Below are 22,696 nucleotides of genomic sequence, written 5' to 3'. Positions count from 1 at the left end.
GGGGGAAGGGAGTTACAGTGAGCATGAGAACAGAAAACTTAAGAAAACTTAAAGAAACAAAATGTTATCAAGTGTCCGGAAGAGGTGCAGGAGAATAAGTGCCGAGAAAAAAAGTCTATTGAAATTTTTAAGTGTCTTTCAGTATATGGGGAAAACTACTTATGGAAAGTACTAAGGATTAGAGCCAAGCTGGGTGGAGGGTGGATAAGAGAATAAGTGATAAGCAAAAAAAAAGAAAAAAGAAAGGAAAAATTAAAAAATATATGATATGGAAGGAGCAAAATATATGATAAGAAAGTAGCAAAAAAAGAATATGTTCTTTACAGAAACTTGGCAACAATGGTGATGAAAACCAAATATCTACAAAGGGGCAAAGGGCCCTAATTCCAATCAAATATTTATGAAGACAGAGGAGACCTGTATCATCCATCTGTACACTCTGTGTCTCCCACTTGAGACCCATGAGCAGCTTCTTCATGAAAGTTCATAAAGATGAAAAAATGCCTTCAGAGTAAGGGGAAGAAATGAAATGTGACAGGCACCATCGTGGCTCAGTAAGTAAGCTCTGACTCACAAATCTGGAGCACCCCACAGTCTCTCCTGAGTTCCGTTCAACCACCGACCTCTGGTACTCCCACAAACTGTGTCATGAAGTCCCCTCAGGCCATGGGCAGGAAACGTCATTACAGAGTCTGGGTTTGATAAACATCTGAGGTGAAAAGGGCACTTGTGGATTATCTTCCTTGGAATTTTCTCCTACAAATTACAGAGAATCTTGGGCCCTGTGGGTCTTCTTGCATGTCACACTGGCTGTCTTACAGACTGTTTCATTTTTGACCTTCCTGACAAATTTCAGTTGAAAGATCCTTTTGCTCACTTCTAAAAATACTTGCAAAACCTGCACTTTAGCATCAAATTCAGAGTGTGGAGAAAAATTTAAACTAGTTTCCTTAGGTATAGTACTTAACATTTCTGAGTATCAAAATCATTCATTCATTCATTCATTTGATCAACATTTATTGAAGATCTGTTCTGTGTTAGGTCCAGTGCTAGACCTTGAAATAGCAATGTTGAACAAAGTAAGAAAATTAGGGTAATCCCACTTACTCTATGTCATATAATTTGGGGGAAACTCAAAGAAGGCTTATGAAAGAACTTTGAAACCATTAAAGAAGATATACACCATGGTGAAAACCTTTGATCTTTGCTGTCCAATACAGGAACAATTACTCACATGCAGCTCTTTATATTTAAATTCACTAAAAGTAAATAAAACTAAAAATTCAGCTCCTCAGTCCACTAGTCACATCTCAATTGCTACATGAGGCTAGTGATTACCATACGGAACCACACAACCACAGAACATTCTCGTCACCACAGAAGTTTCTATTGGAGAGCAACTTCCTGGGAGCTGAGAGTAGAGAGCCAACAGAGAGCATGTGCATAACACCAAAAGGAGAAATCACAAGTGATGCCAGGGTGCGAACCTAAAAACCACATGCTCAAGGAAATATGGCTAATGACACTTATGTGATTATAAAGTTACCATGATGGAAAAACGTAATCATGATAAAAGAGTAGTAAAAGGTAAATTTTACTGAGTGCTTAGTAAGTGCCAGGAACTAATGCTTAATGCTTTACATCAATATCAGAATAATCCAAAGAACAACCCTTTAAAGTAAGTACTATTATTTATTGCTTTCTTTGCCTTGTAAGTGAGGAAACGGAACTGATCCATTAAGTAACTCGACTTAAGTCACAAAGCTCCTTAATAGTAAGCCTTTGGGCTAAAACTATACTAAAGTGAAAAAAATATTCACCCCATCAATAACAGCTTAGACATTGAAACAATCTGATTGAATTAGTTATTATATAACAATAAACCTTGAGGTAATATGATTTCTATAGGTGCCTTTTCCACTTTTAGTATTAATAGCTATTAATAATAATATCACCATACTATCACCAATGAGAGCACCTAAACTTTTTCCTTCCTTGGAGATGTCTTTCTTTCTCCTCAGTGATTGAATCTTGATTCAAAACCCAGGTATCTTTCAATATATTTGAAGACCCTCAAACACTAATATCTCTAAAGTTACATAACATGGTTTCTAGCTCAGTTATTATAATGCAAAATGATTCATTTTTAACTGTATGTTTCTTTACCAACCTTTATTGAAGTATACTATACTTTTGATGAGAGAACATATATTGAGGAACTAGTAGAAAAATAAAAATAATGCATTTTGTATCAATAATATACTAGGGGGTTATCTGAAACTCATCAATCATTTCATATTGTCTTCATACTTTTTATTTTTTTATTGTTCAAAATATTATAGATGTCCCCTTTTCTCATTGACCCCTTCCACCCCACACCCACCCCCTCCCCAGTCCTTCATCACACTATTTTCTGTTTCCTTGGATTATGCATATATGCATATAAATTGTTTGGTTAATCTCTCTCCATTCACGCCCCCCCTTCCCTCTGAGATTTGTCAGTCTGATCCATGCTTCCATGTCATTGAATCTGTTTTGTCCATCAGTTTATTAAGTTCTTTAGATGTGATATTTGTCTTTCTCTGCCTGGCTTATTTCACTTAGCATAATATTCTCCAGGTCCTTCCATACTGTCCCAAAGGGTATGAGATCCTTCTTCTTTACAGCTGCGTAGTATTCCATGGTGTGAATGTCCCACAGCTTTTTATCCACTCATCTACTGATGGGCACTTGGGCTGTTTGCAGATCTTAGCTATTGTAAACTGTGCTGCTATGAACACAACGGTGCATATAGTCTTTCTGATTGTTTCACGATTCTTAGGACTATTCCTAGAAGTGGAATCACTGGGTCAAAAGGCAGTTCCATGTTTAATTTTCTGAGGAAGCTCCATACTGTTTTCCATAGTGGCTGCACCAGTCTGCATTCCCATGTTTTCATACTTTTTGATGGCATAAACTATGGGCATGTATTACATCTCTGATAAATGTTTTAGATTTTTATAAGCTGGCTGAAAAATGTGCCTGTTTCCTTTTCTGTGAGATGGGAAATAGTAAAGGTTGTTAAAGAGAAACATGTTAAATAGTCTTGTATATATTAAAAAGTTAATGCTTAGATTCTTGATTTCTTTAGTCTTCTAAAAACCAGGTTGAAGATCTAATTCTAAAACTGGCTCAAGAGGTCATTTTCAAATGTCTGAGTCTGTTTTTATCCAGGATCTGCCTTGGCTAACTTTACTCTAAGAAATGTACACAGCTGGACTGTCGTCCTTTGGTTATGAAACGCCTTTCGTAGGAATGGCCGTTTCCATAGGTGGGGTTAGAGTGTGTGTGGAAAGGGGGCTGAACAGAGAATGTGCATGATCCCATCTTAATGTTAATCAAAATAAGTTTTCTGAAATAAGCACATTCTGCCCCTACACCTAGAAATATAAGGGTAAGGGACTAAATACTGAGCACTGTGATCACCCATTCCCATTAGTTTTTCTGCTGTATGTCACATTCAAACTGTTCTTTAAGCTTTAGTCACTGGATCTGGGTACCGAAGGTAAGAAACTGCCTTCATGACTGGCCTTATTAATTTTTCCTTTGTTATTGCCAAGAATTGTAAAAGACTAAAACAGATGACCTCCCTATTTGTACTGAAGGAGGACTGGTCATGATACCTCTTTCGCTTCCAACACCATTCTTCTATCTAAGGACTGAAAGTTAGAAAAATCTGAAAAAGCAAGTATATGGGCTCAGGATAACTATACTACTATTCTCTAATTTGCATAAAAGTAATTTATTTTTAATCATATAAACAAAACATCAGGTTTTAATAGTCACAAAGAAAATAAATTCAATTTCCTCTTTTAATCATGAATAAAATTCTGTGAAATTTGGGGTAAAATTCTATATTTGCAGATATTTGTTAGAAAAAGAAAATAATAGTAAAGTACAATTAAGACTCAGAATTTAGACATAAAAACATTGGAAAACTGAAGATTCCAAGGTCCTCAGGATGTTAAAGCTGTATTTGCGATGCATTTCAGATTACAAATCACGTGGTAATGTATGCTTAAAGTTATGGAGATAACTTTATTTTTTCCGACATTAATTCCATTTGTAACCCTGTTTTTTGCTATTTGGCATTTGACGTCTTAATATTTATCCAAAATCACATGTGTAAAATGGGGGAGGAAAAGATTCCAATAAGAGCCGTTTCAGCAACCCCTTGATACATACGGTCTCTGGACCGACTCCAGCGCGGGCCACGGAAACGCGCGTCTGCGCAGCGGATGGTCTCTAGCAGAGGCCTGTTCATCCATCCGCCTTCGTGCAGAGGACCCTACTTGTTGATCGCCCCAGGCCCTGACCGGAGGCCTTGGGAGGGGGACGGGGTAGAGGCCGCTCGACGCGAGGATCGTTGCCTCAAGAATATAAAGGGACTCGAGAGTCAACTTCGGGAGTTCAAACAGATTTCTCAAAAGAAAAGGGATTTGTAAGCGAGGTTGTCTGGAGAGAGGATTTTCTAAGCCTCTTAGTTCTCATATAACGGGTATCGGCACCAGGCCTGGAGATGGGAACATACAGGTCTTTTTCATTTGCTTGCTTTTCCTCCTAGGAGAAAGCGCGAGCCCCGAGGCTCACGGTGAGGCTGCAGGAGTGGGGGAAGCACTTAGCCAGAGGAGGGAAGAGGCGAGCGTGGCTCTTTAGATTCTGGCTGCTCCTGGGACAAGGGACACAAGCAGCCGGGAGACAGTGGTTCTCATTCCTTCCCGGTGCCTTTCAAGGCCACCGCTCAGAAGAGAAGGGACACGGAATGGAAACGTACAGCTCTTGGAGGACCTCCAAGGCCAAAGCCTTTTTTCCTGAACTATTCTGGGGGCCGGGAGAACACCTCCAGGTCTGCTAGCATTTAATCGCATCAGTCCGGTGGCAGCTGAGGAGGCCATGCCTCCCCTTGGTTCCTGTGCTGCAGGAACGGCATCCGAGCTTCCCGGGGAGCTGCCGGAGCTGCTCACCCAGGACCAGCACGGTCCACACAAAGGCTGTGGGTGGGTCACATGGGCCGGTGCAGGGGTTCCTAGCCAGAACTCGGGGTGGTCCGCTGCGCCGGGGGAGCAGACTCGGTGAACGCCAGCGGGCCGAGCAGCAGCCAGGCAGACAAGGAATATCAGCCCTGCGGGACCCACTCAGCCAGCCAAAGCAGCCCATACTGGCTAACATGCAAAACACATGTACAAAAGCAAATAAGGTGCATCCTACATCGTAGGACCGCAGGGCTTTTTTCTCCCGTTTTGTCCTTTTGTTTGTTTTCTCCATGTGTATTTGTAAAGAATGAATATGTGCTACAATGCAGCCGCACTGTTAAAAAAAGGAAGGTCCATGTTCATAATTCCTACCACTTAGCGTAAATTCTTGGCTTCTCATTTACTTATTTCTAATCAGAATACAAAATTTGAAGTTCATTCAAATCATCTGAGTTGCTTTATCAAAGTTGTCAGAAGGTCAAAAAGAAGAAACAGAGAGGAGTGATGCACTTGAGCACGCTCTGAGTTGAGGTGTGAGTTACAATGTAACTCGGGCCATATAACTGGGAAAGATTAAAAAAACCCATAAAAGTTGGGGTTTCATTCAAGAATAAAAATCTGGGTGATTATGATGATGATTATTTTGTCCAATGTCCATGCCTCAGATCTATAAAAATAATCCTAGTGTATATCATAAGTGTTCATTAATAACTTGTATAAGTCTGAGATGAGAGGAGGTTAGAACATTTCTTCCATTAATTTAAGAGAAAGAGTTCTGGTGAGTGATGGAAAGATACCCAGAGGAACTCAGATGACAGCAACCCTATGACAACCATACAGATGCATCTATTGGCTTTTCAAATGTTGGGTCATCACAGATGAGAGAAGGACATTGAAAGAGACAAAACAACATATCCAGGCTGGCTAACTTAATTATACCCCTTTAAACATAAATAGGGAGGGGCATTTACTAAACCTACCAGTGATGTCCACAGGGATATCCCCTGGACTCAAAGCCATGCCTAGGCTCATGGAATGAGAAACGACAATGTTAATTTGCATCGAATGCCTATATTGGCTTTATCTATGTATGGGATCCAAAACTGGGAATGAATAAATTAAAAGCTGCTTTAATATCCTAATTCTTCATTATTAGAAGGCTGTAGAGTGGCATTTTATTAGTGCAGGTATCATGGCAGAAAACATAAAGAGAATCTGCTCTTATCACTCACTTTTTCACCAAAAGGGCATTATTAGATATTGATTTTATTTATTTATTTTACCACATGGGGTAAGACCCGATAACACATGAAAACAAAGCCTGCCAAAGTGCTGAGGCAGAGGACTGAAGGTAGAATGCAAAAGTTTTACTCCTACACAGACATGATTCTTGACACTTAAAGAGCACACAGCAATTTATGAAGCACCCTAGAGAAAAAACAAAACCTTCCACAGGAATTGGCTAAAAAACACGTAGAATTAAAGACTGTCCTTTGGAAAAGAATATATACAAAGGTTTAGAATGTCTGGTATTATTAATCAGGGCTCTGAAATGATGAACAAAAATCTCATTCTAAAGATAAATAATACATGAATGGGGGGGATATAAGTGGTTACAATAGTTCTAAAAGGCGAAAAAAATTTAACTAATGTATCATTCAGACATGTCCAAGATTTTTGCAGATACACAGTAAGGTAGTGGAAAATGACACAGGAATGCGTTGTGTATAATTATCTGCAATAAACTTCATATTCTCATTTAGGGAAATGGCTCCAAACACACCTAAAACAAATATTTTTATCAAATACAAGTCCCAAGTTCAAGAATTTTCATTAAGAATTTTTAAATTTTGCCCGGCCAGGCGTGGCTCAGCGGTTGAGCACTGACCTAGGATCCAGGAGATCGGGGTTCGATTTCCAGTCAGGGCACATGCCCAGGTTGCGGGTTGCAGCCGATCAATGACTCTCTCATCATTGATGTTTCTATCTCTGTCTCTTCCCCTCCCTTCCTCTCTCTGAAATCAATAAAGATTTTTTTTTTTTAAAAAAAAGAATTTTTAAATTTAGATATTTAGAGCAAATGGAAATCTGAGTAAAACTTCTGGTATCCAGAAAAAATACAACCAATTATTTAGCTCCCTTGCAGAATCCTGCATTAAAGGAGCATTTATTTTGACCTAAGTGTAGCTCTTACATGTTAATTCACAGTGCCCATCATCTCATCTCAAACAATTTTGAAATAAGCAAATGATTTAAGGCTATGCTTATTTTTTTGTCATTACTGCATTTCTCTTCAATGTAACTAACCTTCACCTCACCCACCAGGAAGATGCCCCGCAGGGAGACAGGGAAAAAGTGATCCTATAAAGAAAAAGAGGGTTGAGAAAGACACACCTGAATCTTCCGCAGGCAGGCGAAGGGACCACAGGGGGAAATGTTTACAAAATACCAAATGAAGACGCTCAGAAGTGAGTAACAATAATCATCATTGATAACTGTTCTACATAAAGTTAATGACTGATGAGCTGCAGGGAAAAGAAAACAGTCAAAAATAAAGAAAATTAAGAATAAAGAATAAAGAAAATCTACTTTATAGCAAATTATCTTCTTCTAAAATATCAACCACATTAGAAATAATGAAACAAAAGACTACTAAACCTGCAGATTTACTTGGATTCCTTACACAAATGCTTCCCACTTACTAACATGAAAGTGGGTAAGTCATACATGGAGAGAAAGCAAGCATGGGCTTTCCCGTGTTTCAGCGGGCACGCCTGGCAGGGGCGCCGTCAGTGTTACTTAAAATAGGGTCCATCCCTCCTAAGCAAAAGCAGTTGACATGAATGACACCAAACACTAAAAGCATAGTTTGATAATAGGATATATTTTATATTTAGAAAGAATAAATGTATTTTAATTACTAACAAAATTCCTTCTTGGTATGAATTGCTCCCTTGAGAGTCAACTGATAAGACAGTTGAGCCTTGAACAACACAGGTTTGAACTACACAGGTCCACCTGCATATGCAGATACTTTTCAATAAATATGCACAGTACTGTAAATGTATCTTCTCTTCATTATGATCTTAATAACAGCTTCTTTTCTGTAGCATACTGTACTGTAAGGATAAAGAATATAATACATATAGCATATAATATATGTGCTAATCAACTGTTTATATTATTAGTAAAGCTTCTGCTCAACAGGAGGCCAATAGTAAAGTTTTGGAGGGATTCAAAAGTTATACTCAGATTTTTGACTGCACAGGGGTCAGTGTCCCTAACCCCTGTGTTGTTCAAGGGTCAGCTATAGTTACTTCTGAGTAGGCAATCATTTAATTTAAGAATCGAGACGTGGCCTAAGTTATCTGAATTAGCTTTCTACCTTAATATAAATTAACTGCTTTCAATTGCACTTCAATTTCCAAGATATATCTAAAACCTTCCAGTTCTTTTTCCATTAATGCCGCATCAAGAAATAGTAATCCAGCAGCTCTGAATTATCAATACAGTTTGTCTTTCCATTTCAATTCTTTATTAGAAAAATATGAAGTTTATTTCATAAACAAATTCCTTTTATTGAACCTGGTCATGAAGGGATAGAATAGCCCCAGTAAGACATTTTAATAAAAGGAAATAATTACCCTTATGTTTCACATCTGAAAGCTCTTTAACTATCACTCTGCTTCCTGATTACTTTATGTAATAACTCAATCTTCAATTCTCTCAATTTTTTTCAACAATTGTTATAAATACCTAGATTATGAATTAAGAAAACCTAACTGAAAAGGAATGTCATAAATATGATTAGTATTTCCATGAGTCCAATGGTACTAGCCTTGATGAATGGCTGACCTTCAGATTACAAACTAAACTACATAGTCGTGAAAATTTTATCATTTAACATCTACGGTTGTTCCTTGACAGATCTTAATGATTTATACATACTATGTTCCATGCTTCATTTAATTTTTAAAAATCTGCTAAATGAATGTCTTTTGTTTACTATATGTGTGTGCATTTGTATTACAAGCCTATCAATGTTTCCCTTTGATCAGGGCACAGGTCATGAGAACTTGCAATTACAAAGGGTTTTAGCACCTATTGAGTGTCTACAGATTCAAGGAAGGACTCTGTGCCTAGGAAGTTCCTAGCACCACGAAAATAAGGAATAGTCTTCCCATTATTCTGGTTCTCATTTCATAGTTTCATTCCCCAGCAACCAGGAGCAACTCCCAAATCATTTCAGACTTGTACATGTTTCCCACCTGGGACAAAGGCCCCTTCACAGCACCATGACAACCACACCAGCGTCCCAAGCACTTGGGTTCATGCAGGAAAATGAAAATCCTGAAAGGAAGCCAGGAGATAAAGGCTTACTATTCCTTGTTTCCCACTGGTAGGAAGTAATTACAAAAATTACTTTAACACAAAGCTTCTGGTGAATGAATAGTTTGTAATTGGAAGGGAGAAGCCTAAGCGCCTAGGGATTAAATAAAAAATATGAAAAGCTGAATGATGTCATACAAGTAACAGCTGCCCCCCCCCGAAAAAAAACCCCAAAAACATAGACTGCCTAAAGCGAACTTGTTTATTAATGACAATGTACACATCCTTAAGAGATGGTCGGTGGTATATTTTGTTTTGTTTTGTTTTGTTTTGTTTTGTTTTGTTTTGTTTTGTTTTTATCTGAGCTTAAACTGATGACTGATTTAATGGTGGAGGTGGACTTTATGACCCTTTAATGGTTTACTAGCCATGTTGTTAACAAGTAAAAATTCAAAGACCATAAAATATAAAATAATTTTGTCCAAACTAAACATGCCAAAAATGGATGTGAATTCCATACTCCCAAAGCAGGAATCAGAAAATGAAGGAAATTCAACTCTCCCTCCATGACGAAGTAGACAGGTTTCGCTATCATAAGCACGCCAAGTGTATGTTGTTGTTTAATAAAAAAGGTGGTATGTTTTTGTGAGAAACTGACAGTGCTCTGCGTCATGAATACCTGCCAGTCCTACAAGGGAAGAGAATATTTATACTACCAAATTTAAAACTGCTTCAGGTTTATAATTTTAAAAGAGTAATTCTGAAGCAGAACACTGTATCTGTGATTTTCTGAGTTCAATATATGTTTAAACAGCTCTTCATATTTTTCAAAAACAACACAACTTCCCTATTAAGAGACAAAGAAAGAGAATCTGTGCAATATGTGGGAATGGTTGGGGGGGGTTTTGTTGTTGAGTTGTACCACACAATATATTACCTCAATAGGTTCAAAGCTGTGGCTTTTATTGGAAACCCAGATAAATCTTTTTAGAGGAAGGAATAGAAATAGATGTTGGCATTCATCCAGGTGAAAGAGCTTAGGGTTCCTGAGTGTAGGAGAAACATAATTTTTATTTTTAGTTCTTGTTTTTCTGAGGACATAATGTCCTCCGCTCCTACAGTGATAGGTAGCAAGCATCTTTCATGGGTTTCCAATTCTGTGCATTGTACAGCTTCTGATCCTCAACGACACAGCCCTGAGAATGAGAAGTGGAAGGCAAGCAGAGGCACTCGGAGCAGCCACAAGCCAACAGCTCTCCCCTGACTCGGAAGCTACCTTTACCCACCCCTACCGTAACATGTATAAAAGGCCACGCACTGACGCTGGGACGTGATTATGAAAATATACTACGCATTTTTTACTTCACCCACTGTTGCAATTTATCTTCAAAACGCCGCAGTATGTTCTAATGTATTCCAACCTGTCATCCTCCATCAAGCTTATTTCTAGTTCTCATTTTGAATACCCCAATTCTGGAAAGATAATTCTCTAGTCTTCCAGATTAGAAGTCCAAGTCATCCTTGGTCACTGTCTCTCTCTCCAACCCTAATGTGTACTCCAACAATTAACCCCATTAATTCTACTTCAATCTCAATCCAATCAGACTCCTTCTCTCTATCTCACTACTACTCCCCTAGTTCATATCATAATTGGTTTTAATTTAGAATGCTTGCAACAATCTACAGACCTCAAATGAATGGCAGTTCTGAGCTGCCAAGCTAACAAAGCAAGAAATGTAGCCAGGCAATTACTGTGACAACTAGCAAAATGCAGTCTATCAGTACAGGGGCCCTGCTGATGAAACTGTAGGGTCAGAGTGCCTTGCTTAGCTCAAAACCCCTCCTGATGACTTTATGAAGACCATGGCCCTCAAATGCATTTGTTTCTAAGTAAGTCTTATGTGTTTTTTCCTCTTATAAATTTTAAGGAAAAACCTCATGTTTCCTAAAATGATATACTGAATTGATCCAGCAAAAGTGCTATTTTATATTATACTATGCTTTTCATTTATAAATAAATATGCCTTTCTATTCCTAGAACCTGTTCGATTTTACATTTTAAAATGATGGACTATAGTATAAAAATATATTCTTAATTTTTAGCTGTATTTAGTCCATGAAAAAGCATGGCTCTCAGTTCCTATAACTAAGGAGTTAAAAGAAGAATTTAAAAGTTGTACTATGGCACACTTACAGTTCTAAATCTGAATCTCTTTTTAACCAGGGAAGAGATTTACACTTCTAAAATATATGATTACAATTTAAGATTCTCAAAAGGAGGTAAACGATAGCACCAGTAACTCAGTTCAATCAGAACTTCATAAGAAAATAAAAATTGTTAAGCTCATATTAGGTTTTATCATGGAACATTCTAGGAGAACTGAATAGTTCTATTTTGGTTCAAGTTTCAAGGTAATTGAGAGTCAACAAAGGAATCCCTTTTGCTTTCGCCCATGACCACTGAGAACCTTTCCAAAATGTTATTACTCTCATTTATGGCAATCTTTTCCATTCATGAGTGCAAAATGCAAAATAAACAGTCTTAGTGTCTAGATTATAAAATTTGGGTATGCTGATTTTGATGCTATAAAATTTTAAATAATTTAAAAAATTAATCTCTCAAATTACCTTAATCCCATTCAATTATTTTATACTAATATACCATGACTACTAAATTATTTTCTCTAATCTAACATAAAAAAAAAGACAATAGGTATTAAACATATTATTTCTCACAATTTTCTTATTTCAAGAAAAAATAATCTTCTCTTCGTCCCTATAAATAGCAAACTAATAAAAAGTACCAGAGCTGATATTTACAGAAATAGATACCATCAGGGATTGAAATGGAGCAACAGGATACAGCTTGGTAAACAATAGGTGTGACAGATGGAGCAAACAGAAAGACAGTCACAGTGACTAATCTCATCTCCAGTCTTCCAGTATGATTCCACAACATGTGAGCTATGCTTTTCTAAAAGATATTTAACTGTTGCCTCAAAAGAGATATGAGATATGATTAATGTATAACAGCCAAAACTATAGAAAAAGCACTGTATCCTACTGTCGATCCTTTGACATAACTAGTCCTTTGATTTAGAATGGCATTTTTTAAAACATGAAAATATAAATGAGAATTCACAGTAATGTATTCAAGTGAAGAGGAGAGATGCTAACTATTCAACTTCAACAAAACTCCTAACATGTAAACCTTTTGCACGAAATAATGAATACTAATAATTAATAACAAAACAACATCCAGCACTGATTAAGCATATGTCATTTCTAATATTTATTACAATTGTGCAATGTATTTTAACTCCATTCACAGATAAAGAAACTCAGAAAAGAATTAACTTAAGGTAAATAGAACTTGATGTTGTAGAGCTACTACCTACACCTGTGGATCTAACTACAGTGTCTTCTCTTTGTTACACCACAGTGACCCTCTAGGATAGGCACACATTTCATATACTTTATTATTACAGACTTTTTGTTTCAAATCAGAAACTTTTTCAAAAAATGTTCAGGCCATATTCATTTTAAATTAATTTTAAATTTTATGAGTCCATGAGAACAGCATATTAAAGGAAGCTGGTGGCATCTGAAGATCAAAATAATAACTAGGTAACAACTCCTAATCTTGAACACAATTAAGAAAATTATCTGTATCCTTGAAATCTCCCTAGGGGAAACTTCCATTACCGGAAATTCAGAAAGTTGGCCTTGCAAAGGTAAATATAGACTTTTTGAGATTTGGTTTAAAACACAGATTCCCCATTTTCCTTTCTTCTTCATACAGGAAACTTTTATACCCAATTTTACACCCAATAATATCTCTTTAATGCCAAGTTACTTTCAGATTTCATTAAAATAAACAAAAATATTCATGTGCCATAATTTAATTTGACTTTAGTGGTCCAGGCTACTTTGAAATAAAATTCAACAGAAGCATTCAACTCATTGTCTTCTCCACATGTAAAAAGCTTTAGAAAATAGACCTTCAAGTCAAATAGCATACTTATTTTCAAATATACCTATCACAATGGTTTTAAAACAAAACACAACTCTTTGCCATGTCAATATGTCTATTATAATGGTTTTTAAGTAATATTAATAAAGCATAACTTAGATACTTCTAGGAAGCACAGATATTTTCAAATTTTAATATAAGCTAGAGAAATTATAGTTTTAATGTGAAACTTCTAAAAGAAATAATAAAAAACACTGGGGATACAATGATGCACTGGAACAAAATAATGCCTATAGCATATATTCCTATATGCATTTTTTAAAATGTTTTTAATATTTTTATTGATTTTTAGAGACTGAGGAGGGGAGAGCAGGAGAGAGAGAGAAACATGGATTGGCTGCCTCCTGCACACCCGCTCCGGGGGATGTGCCCTGACTGGGAATTGAACTGGCAACCTTCTGATGCCTGGGCCAATGCCCAACCAACTGAGCTGCACCAGTCAGGGCCCTATATGCATTTTTAGAAAGGCAAGCCACATTTCATTTCTTATAAATACTGCAAACCTCTTCTGCTGCCTCCACATTATATAAGAGCACATGACAATCACATTCTCTTAACTGATGAGAGAGTTGCTTTCATCATATCTTAAAATTACAGTTAGTTATTAAGCCTTGCCAGAGCGCCTACCTCGGTAGTAGAAGTCTTTGGCCATGTCCACGGGAGCCTGTTCTACTGCCGATCTCTTGTAGACAACATGAATCCTTCCCTCTTCTTCCTCCATCTGCTTACCTCTTTCCAAGGGTTCAATGAAATATTCATCATCATCACTTTTTATCATTCCGGCCTACAGGAAGCATAAAATGTGTTAATTTTTAGAGAAACATCTACCCTCTTTACCTCACAAGTACCTTTTTTTTAAGAGGTAAAAATATAATTTGTGAAAACTAATGCTCTGTCCTTCCACTTTGGGCTATAAATGTGAAATGCTTAAGGTGTTATATCAGTAATTCACATGAGGTATAAATTCATGTGTGAAAGGAATAAAAATTCATTTAAGGTAGAACAAGAACTTTATACTGGGCAAGAATAAGAAAATCATACAATGTATACATCTCATCAGACTGCAAAGGAACTGCATAGGTATCTTCTACTTGGCATTTTATCTCTGAAAGAAATCTCACGGAGTGTGCGAACTCCAGAAACATCTTTAGGTTCCTGTAACAACTCATAGGAGCTTCTGCCCATGCCTGTTACCTGTTTTTTTAACTCATTTACATCTTCTTTTCATACCACTGCGCTGGACAGGAGTAAGCCCACAGTGCACTCAGGACATAGACTTACTTCCCCCTTTAATTAGCCTCCTCTGCTTCACCAAAAACGCCAACTTTCTAATTTCAGTAATATGAACTAACTCATATTTGTTCTACCTTAGTCTAGCCTCATGAGTTTATATATATTGTTTTCCTTCTCAAGTTTCACCCTTTTACACTGAAAAGATTATCTTTACATTTAATGCTTCCCACCTCTTTATTCAGTGTCTTTTTCTCACTGTTTCATCTTTTGTTTATTTAGAAAACACTAGGACTAAATTCAGTAAGATAGTAGAAGCGAAATGACTGTTTGATTTGAAATTTGTTCTTCCTTAAGTATCAAGTCTATATTATAGTCAAATAGTTACATTTATCTACTTTAAAGGTCATACATTAATACGTGTATTAATTTAAATTTCTGTCTATTTACTTGAAAACAAAGTTGAAGAAATAATGTGTTAATGTGGGAATTATAATTATTTCAAAAAAATATATCCAATCAAGAAGTTAGTCGTATTTTTCTTCTGAGGTCCTTAACTTATTTTATATTTTCACAGGTCACTGGCCTTTATGGAACATGATAGGGGAGGGGAGGTTCTCAACCTTTCTAATTCATGTTGGTCTAATGTCTCTACCACTCTGGTATCAAACAACACAGAAACGAAAGGTAGGTACACCTTACCAAAGAGCATTTGTTTTCAGTAATACACCTCTGACTGTAGCTTTTCTACTACATTCATATCTGTCTTCTGTCTCCTTTCCATTCTGACTTCTACCAACAGCTACATACATGCTATCCCCTCCTTCCCCTGAGTAAGCCTTACAGGGAAATCTTACCAGCTATGGTGTCTCCAGATGCCAATTCTATACCCATCTAGATGCTATGTACATATAAAGAGCGCTTGAACCTAGGGGGCCATGTCTTACAAGAAAACAGTACCAAAGTCCTTTCACCATGCTTAGTCCTTACTATGTTAAAGAAACTCTGGCCTTAACTAAAAAGAACAGTGAGCTAGCAAGTATTCAATAGTATGCATAAATCTGCCACACACACACTCCAGCATCTGGAGTTGTTTTCTCATCTGGCCAATTACTTATTCCCCACTCCTGTACTGTGAAATGCAGTGTTCTCACAAGTGGCCGGATTACATCTTTACCCTTCAGAGTTGCTTTTACTGTCAATGGACTCATCTCCTTTACAAATACAATTTCCAACACTGATCTCATGCTTTTCAAATGTCACTTTTATTATGCATCGGTGTCATATTCTTACATGCCTTCTTACCAGTCATTTTAACATCACTGGTTTTGCCTTTGTCAGGCATGGATGGGTTAATAATGTTCATAAAACACACCTAAACTAAGCACAAATACAGTAAACATGTAACTTCCTCCTATCTTGAGACTCTTCATAGATTATAATGGTTCTCCCAGGTGAGTGCCTAACTCTGGATGGAAATAGTAGTTACTGAAGCATTCAGCAACTCTGAGCAAAGAGCAATGGCTTTGGGGGACACTTGAAAGTGATGGGGAAGGCAGTGAAGATTAGCCTGCATGCCTTTAAAAGACATTTCTCCATACCTTCTATTGCAAACATTCAAATTCCAGGTTCCATGATGTTACTTTTCCCACTAGACCACAAGCAAAACAAAACCTAACACAGCTGAACACTTCCCTTAGAAGGTAGTGAAAATTTAAGCCAGGTTGAGGCAATATCATTAGCAAGGTAAGAGCTGGGTCATGTGACCTCCAATAATTCCATGGACAGAAAATCTGAGAGTCTACTCTTTTATTCATTACTTTAAATAAAGTTAATTTTTTTTTAAAGTACTGTACTAGACACTATGGTGTAAAAAAAAATTCTCAAAGACATGGTTTGTTTGCCTCCAGTTGAGGGCAATCTAGTCAAAGAAACAAAATATATGCCTAAAGGTATTCAATGAGGTATGCTATGGAAACTCCAGAAAGTGAGTGATACAGCAGTTGAGAGTCATATTTAGTGAGTTTTTACCCTCAATCGTATTAAACATAGCAAACTATCAGTAGGAGCTGTTGAATCTAAATCCAAAATTATCTAAAATCTGTTTTAACTGAAATCTCCCTAGTCTCGGTCACAATGGGACTTCACTTTGGCCTCTGCTGTTGTTCACACTGTCTCACATTTTTACCAAGCACAGCAGCCAAATGGTTCTTTCAAAATACCGTATTAATTTTAGATAAACTAAAATGTGGTAAAGAGTGGAATGTGCATGAACAGCTGAAACATCAGGTACCTCCTTCTGGCTCACATAAAAGTTCAGGCCAGTTCTAGGTGAGCTGGGAGGAGGTTCTGCTCCACACAGGTGTCCAGGTGGAGGGTGATGCTCTGATATTTCAATATGGGCTCCCAAGTTTGCCCAGTCAGAAGGGGAAACAGCAGGAGGAAGCCCACATGGGAGGTTGTTGTGAGCTAGCCTTAGTACTGGTGTTCACCACTACCACTTACTTCCATGGGTAAGATACAGAGCCAACTGCAAAGAGAGCCAGGAAATGAAATCTGGCTGTGTGCCCAGGGAGAAAAGACACATGGATTTTGATGAACAGATGGCAGTCTCAACTTCAAACAAAACCATGCCACTCTTTTGTTTAAAACATTTCAATTGCTTCTCATTGCACTTAAAACCACACTCTCTACCATAGCCTTCAAGGCCTGCATCACCTGGCCCTGCCCTACAACCTCAAGCAGTGCCATTCTCACCTCCTCACTATGCCCCCAAATTAGGGACCTTTGATGAGTTTAGGTTTTCCTTAGATGTTCTCAAGCTCTTTACAGCTTCAAGCCTTTGAAAGGCTGTTGGTTCTCTTTAGAACTCCCTTCTCCCACCATGCCATATTTCCCTTAGCTAATTTTTTCCCCTCCAAGTCTCAGCTTAAATGTTAATTCCTTAAAAATGACTCTGACTCCCTTTTCCCCACATAGATTAGCTACCCCCAAGTAAATTAGGACCCATCTCAGTCAATCATTCTGACTCAGAACAATGCGTTCTTTTCTTTCATGGCCCTTCACACAAATTCGTGGCTGTTTCACCTACATGCCGCATTTACTGTTCTGTCTCCTCAAGGCACTGGCAGCTCTTGAAGCAGACTTGTCTATCTTAATTCACCTTTGTCTTCTTAATCACCACACAATGGCTGGCACAAAACATGTCTTCAGGACATTTTTGATGAAAAACTACATGAAAGAATGGTATACTGAGGAGATAAAGAATGTTTCAACTTGTGGTGGTCTTGAAAAAGTGGGAGTATTGTCATGCTGGTGGGTGACAGAAGGCATTAGAAGTGAGACCGTTCAGGTTTGAGCAAAGGATCTGAAGTGCAAAAGTGCTTGAGGGCAGTGAGTGCCCCATTCACTCAGAGAAGGGTCTCTGCCGGGCAGTTCTGGGAAACAAGGCTATGGAGAACTTTTATCACCTCAACCTACTATACAGGAAATTCCTAAAATCTGAACTCTGGACCACGGCCTACAAAGGCCTACATGGCCTGGCCTTGTCTATTTTTCAGGCTCCTGTTTCATACCTTCCTCTTCTGCACCAGCCACATGGGCCCTGGACCCACATATTAACTCCACCCATATGAATTAGCTTCCTCTTCACTCACTATTCCAGCCTCTTTTTTTCCCCTTAAAGGCATCACCTTGATGATTGTCACCCTTGGAGCATAATTTTCATCAAGGATGGGCTTTGACATATCACAGCTGTTTCCCAGGGCCCAGAGCAATGACTGGCTCAAAGTAGGCGCCTAACATTTTAGGGAGGGTGGGAGAAGAAAGTAAGAAATGGACAAGTAAAAATAAAACATCTTAGAGGGAAATTGGAAAAGAATGGCAAGAGAGATGGGAGGAAAGCAGAGTAGAGTGCCATGGTATCTAAGTGGGAGAGTTTTGGTGAAGTAAAAGTAACTGCAATGAAGAACAACCAAGAACGAAGACTGTGAGGAGGAAATTAGACATCAACCTTACCTAATTAGAGTAACAGGGGCTGAAGAGATGTTACAAAGACTTATGGAAAGAGTAGGTGATGAAGCCACATATATTTCAGATTCTAGACTCTACGGAACCATTACAGTTAGACTCTTCTGCTGCCCTTCCCACCACACTATTGATTTTTCCCCTCAGTAGCTACCAAAATGGAGCAATTATTTTAAAAGTGCCCGTATTTTTAAACAAAACTACTCATGCATAGTTAGTAGGGGGGGAATCATCAATACTAATAATTAAGTATTAAAGTCTCTTTTATCCACTAAGATAGTCACTTAGGTAGTCACTCATTCAACAAATATTTTGGAAGCTCAAAGACAATGCATTGTCCCGCCCTCATATTAAATGACTGACTCCCCTTTTCTCAGGTCCCCATAGTTTTATTTCATAGGATATATTTATTACATACAATGACAGAGAGACTTGAAGGAATACAACCCAATAAGTATAAAACAAAAACTCTCAGACCATGGCACTCTAAGTACTAATATTATTTATAATGCTGCCAGAAATTTACAACTTTTAAAGTATAACTTCAGAAATTTAGAATGTGCCCTGGATGGTGTGGCTCAGTGGTTCGAACATTGTCTGCACACCAAAGGGTTGTGGGTTCAATTCCTTGTCAAGGGCACCTACGTACATGGGTTGCTGGTTCGATCCCTGCCCTGGTTGGGGTTCGTGTGGGAGGCAATCAATCAACGTGTCTCTCTCACACTGATGTTTCTCTCTCTCACTTCTTCCCCCCTCCCTTCCAATCTCTCTAAAAATCAATGAAAAAATATCCTCGGGTGAGGATTACAACAACAAAAATTAGAAATGTCACACATATGATTACAAATGGTCCTAAGAGACTGTTTTAACAGATACAATCATTTTTTAATTCATCTTTAATGCTAACTTAAATGACATATGATATCAAGATAGCATTTCATAAATTTCCCTCTATAATACAAAGCTCTGCACATTTATCATTCTCTACTCCCGTGCACCAAATAGAAAATATTTATTGTATTTCTCAAATTATTTTCCAAAATTTAACACAGAATAATTTTTACAGTATTTATGTTTAATAGGGCATTAAGCATATTATATTGAGCATACCTTATTATGCTTTAATTAAGTCTTCACACAGGCCCTCTGACAGCATTTCAGAGGGGATTTTAGAAAACAATGATCTATGCGAGAAATCCAGCTGCATTACTCCCCTCTGGTCTGGTAGTCTCTTCCAGTTCCATCACTCAACTCAAACATTGCCAAGAATTCAGAATTAAGCCAAACAGCCTGTGAGCATGGAAAGAGCTATCACAAAGACCACACTCCTTACCCACTGGGAGGGGTCTTCAAGCCATAGCTGACACCCGTCCTATAGACCAGGTTAGATGGCTCCCTAATCCTCACCAGAGTGCGAGTGGCAAAGGAAAGCAGAGTGTGGGGCGCAGGGAGTTTCAGATGAGATCATGTCTACGAGTGCCCTTATAAACGTTAAAGCCCTACAACGAGTATAAAGTTCTAGCCTTTATAGGATGGTAATAATAAACATCAGTCATGAAGAAAAGACTAAAATGTATTTGATTTGGTTTAAAATGAAAACCAGTAGAGAAGTCATTTTAAAAGGCATTCCAACAAGAATTATTGAGATTTTCTTGAAAATCCTGTGCCAGATATTCTAAAAAACTTATGCTATGGACACGTTTCATTTATAACTGTGACACCCAAAATTGTTTTACTGCAGTGATTCTCAAATCTTTTCAGGAAGGAGAGTAGAGCTCGGTAGCTGTTTTTGGAATGCCAGGAGATATGTGCCAAGTAATATAATAAATAACAAACTGAAGTGAACTACATATTCATTATGCTGTGCTAAATTGGCTATAATTTTAACATAGCATAGGAGAGCAGTAATAAGTTTTAAATGTCTAGTTTAAGTTTTAAACTAGTTTAATTAAGCTTAATTTAGTTTTAAATGTCTGGAAGAGACAGAGAAAATTTTATATTAATGTGTGCGAGAGAATGAATGTGTACGTAATATTGAAAAAACTATCATTATACTTTAGTGGTTCAACAGCTATATCTTAGCTCACTAAGGTTCCACGAAAACACATTCTGAGAATCACCGTTTCACTGCGTTGCTTTCTCTAACATTTATTGTATCAAGGTGCCAACTGAACACATTGCCTGGTTCCACTTTATCCTTAAAGTGGACAGATATTATTACATGACGAGGATTCCAAATCTTTCCTGAACTTCAGGGGGCATTTCAATGATATCCCCAAAATTTCTACAGCACAGTGGTTGCGGAAGGCAAAATAGTTGAGAAGGGCTGGAAAACAGAGGAGAACAGATTCAAACCTGTATTTGTTCACCACAAACACTACTTAGATTAAAGAAGCTTAATTATATGGGATGCATTAGGCTAAAATTCATGAAGATTAAAAAGTAGCTAAAACACCACCCCCCCAAGCCATGCCACTGATTTCCATAAAGCCTTCAATTATTTCAAAGCCAGGAGAAATTTTTTACTCTTTTTGGACAGTCAGTATTTGATCAATATTTCTATGGTACTGATCACTGTTAATATTTTATTATAATTTTTTATGTTACCTGTGCTAGTGCCTAGAAATAAAGAAATGTTGAAAAAAATGTCAGCCAAATCAAAATATAAATCTGATTAAAGTGAGATTTATATTGGGTTTGGCTGCCATTCCATTCAACAATGATCCTCTGGATGACTTCTGAATCTCGACAGCATCTAACACAATGCCCTGAAAACTAACACTAAATGTATGTTTGTAGAATCTCCTCCATGAAGGGGATGAGTAGGCCCTCCAATCAGTCAGGTATTATGGCAGGAGTACTAAATTTCAAAATAAAAAAGGGGGAGGAGGGATAGATTATGCCACCTTGACTCACAATTCAATTAATTGCTAAGGCAAGCAATCGAACCTTAATCAGTTACATTGGATATCAACAATTCAGTTCCTTTATTAGAGAGCATAGCCTCCAAACTCTGCTGCCTGATTCTTATCAAAATCTAGATTGCAAAAAATACAATTCTAGGAGAATTTCCTAAAGACTGAAGGATTTCCTATGCATCCAGTCCAGTTCCACTAATTTTCTCTAATCTCCATTACCAGCCCCTGCCTCCATTAAGCCAGGCCACCGTTATTTGGGCCCCTAATAGGACTTTTTTCATTCAACTGTATAAAGTATTAACCTATCAGCCTATGATGAAAGAGAGTACACAAAAAGAGAGCCAAGAAAGCTAACAGTAACAGTATGGTTGTTGTTGGGGACCTCTCTCAGTATTATAATCCTACACTGTCTTCTCTGTGAGAATCCAGGAAAAAATATAAATAAATTTAAAAAAACCTCCCACATTATAATAAAAGGCAGTTTTGCTTCTCCTGAAAAACTAGTTCATTTTTACTTTGTAAATTCTGTGCATTACATAACTGATCAATATCTGGCTTTTCATGTTTGATTTTTCATATTAAGGCATTTTTATCTGAGTAATTTTCCTGAGCCATGATAAGGTTTATGAGGACATAAAAGAAAATCTCTAAGAAAAAACTTAAGTCAGACAACTAAAGCCCTAACAAGATCAAATACTGCAAACATTCAATTTATTAAAAAACACGGTCAATTCAGCAAACTGGTAGATCCCTTCTGATTAAATCCTCAAGATTTCCTTTATGATCTTTTCATTAACATACCTAACTGCCAAGCTTAAAGATAAGATGAACCTACCTCGTCTTAGAAGGTATAAAGGAGGAACCTCGCTTGGTTTACACAAGATTTGGGTTCTGGTCATAGCTTTGCTACTACTTAATATGACTTCTGAAAAGTCATTTAAGCTTTTTGGGGCTCAATTTCATAATCTGTAAAACTACAAGAACTTTGCTAGACAATCTCTGAATTACTTCCAGTTAAATTATCTCTCAATATTAGAGCTCCCAAGAAAGATGTGAATGTGACAAGCTATTATTCCTGCCAGTATCCCAAGACCCACTTATTCCCAAGATAAATGACTTGAGATATGAACATAAGACAAACATAAAGT

At 37.5% G+C, this 22,696-nt stretch overlaps 1 protein-coding gene across 1 annotated transcript in view; it reads right to left on the bottom strand.

Moving 5' to 3' along the window:
• Window positions 1-22,696, bottom strand: part of ADAMTS3 (ADAM metallopeptidase with thrombospondin type 1 motif 3) — a 219,164-nt gene that overhangs the window by 94,065 nt on the left and 102,403 nt on the right. The window contains exon 4 of the mRNA XM_087826545.1: window positions 14,002-14,158. Coding sequence (XP_087682671.1) covers window positions 14,002-14,158 — 157 coding nt within the window. The remainder of the gene's footprint in view (window positions 1-14,001; window positions 14,159-22,696) is intronic.

Source organism: Miniopterus natalensis, chromosome 1, assembly GCF_054644295.1.
Source record: "Miniopterus natalensis isolate mMinNat1 chromosome 1, mMinNat1.hap1, whole genome shotgun sequence".
In the NCBI taxonomy this organism is placed as follows: domain Eukaryota; kingdom Metazoa; phylum Chordata; class Mammalia; order Chiroptera; family Miniopteridae; genus Miniopterus; species Miniopterus natalensis.
This window is presented reverse-complemented; position numbering and strand designations above follow the sequence as displayed.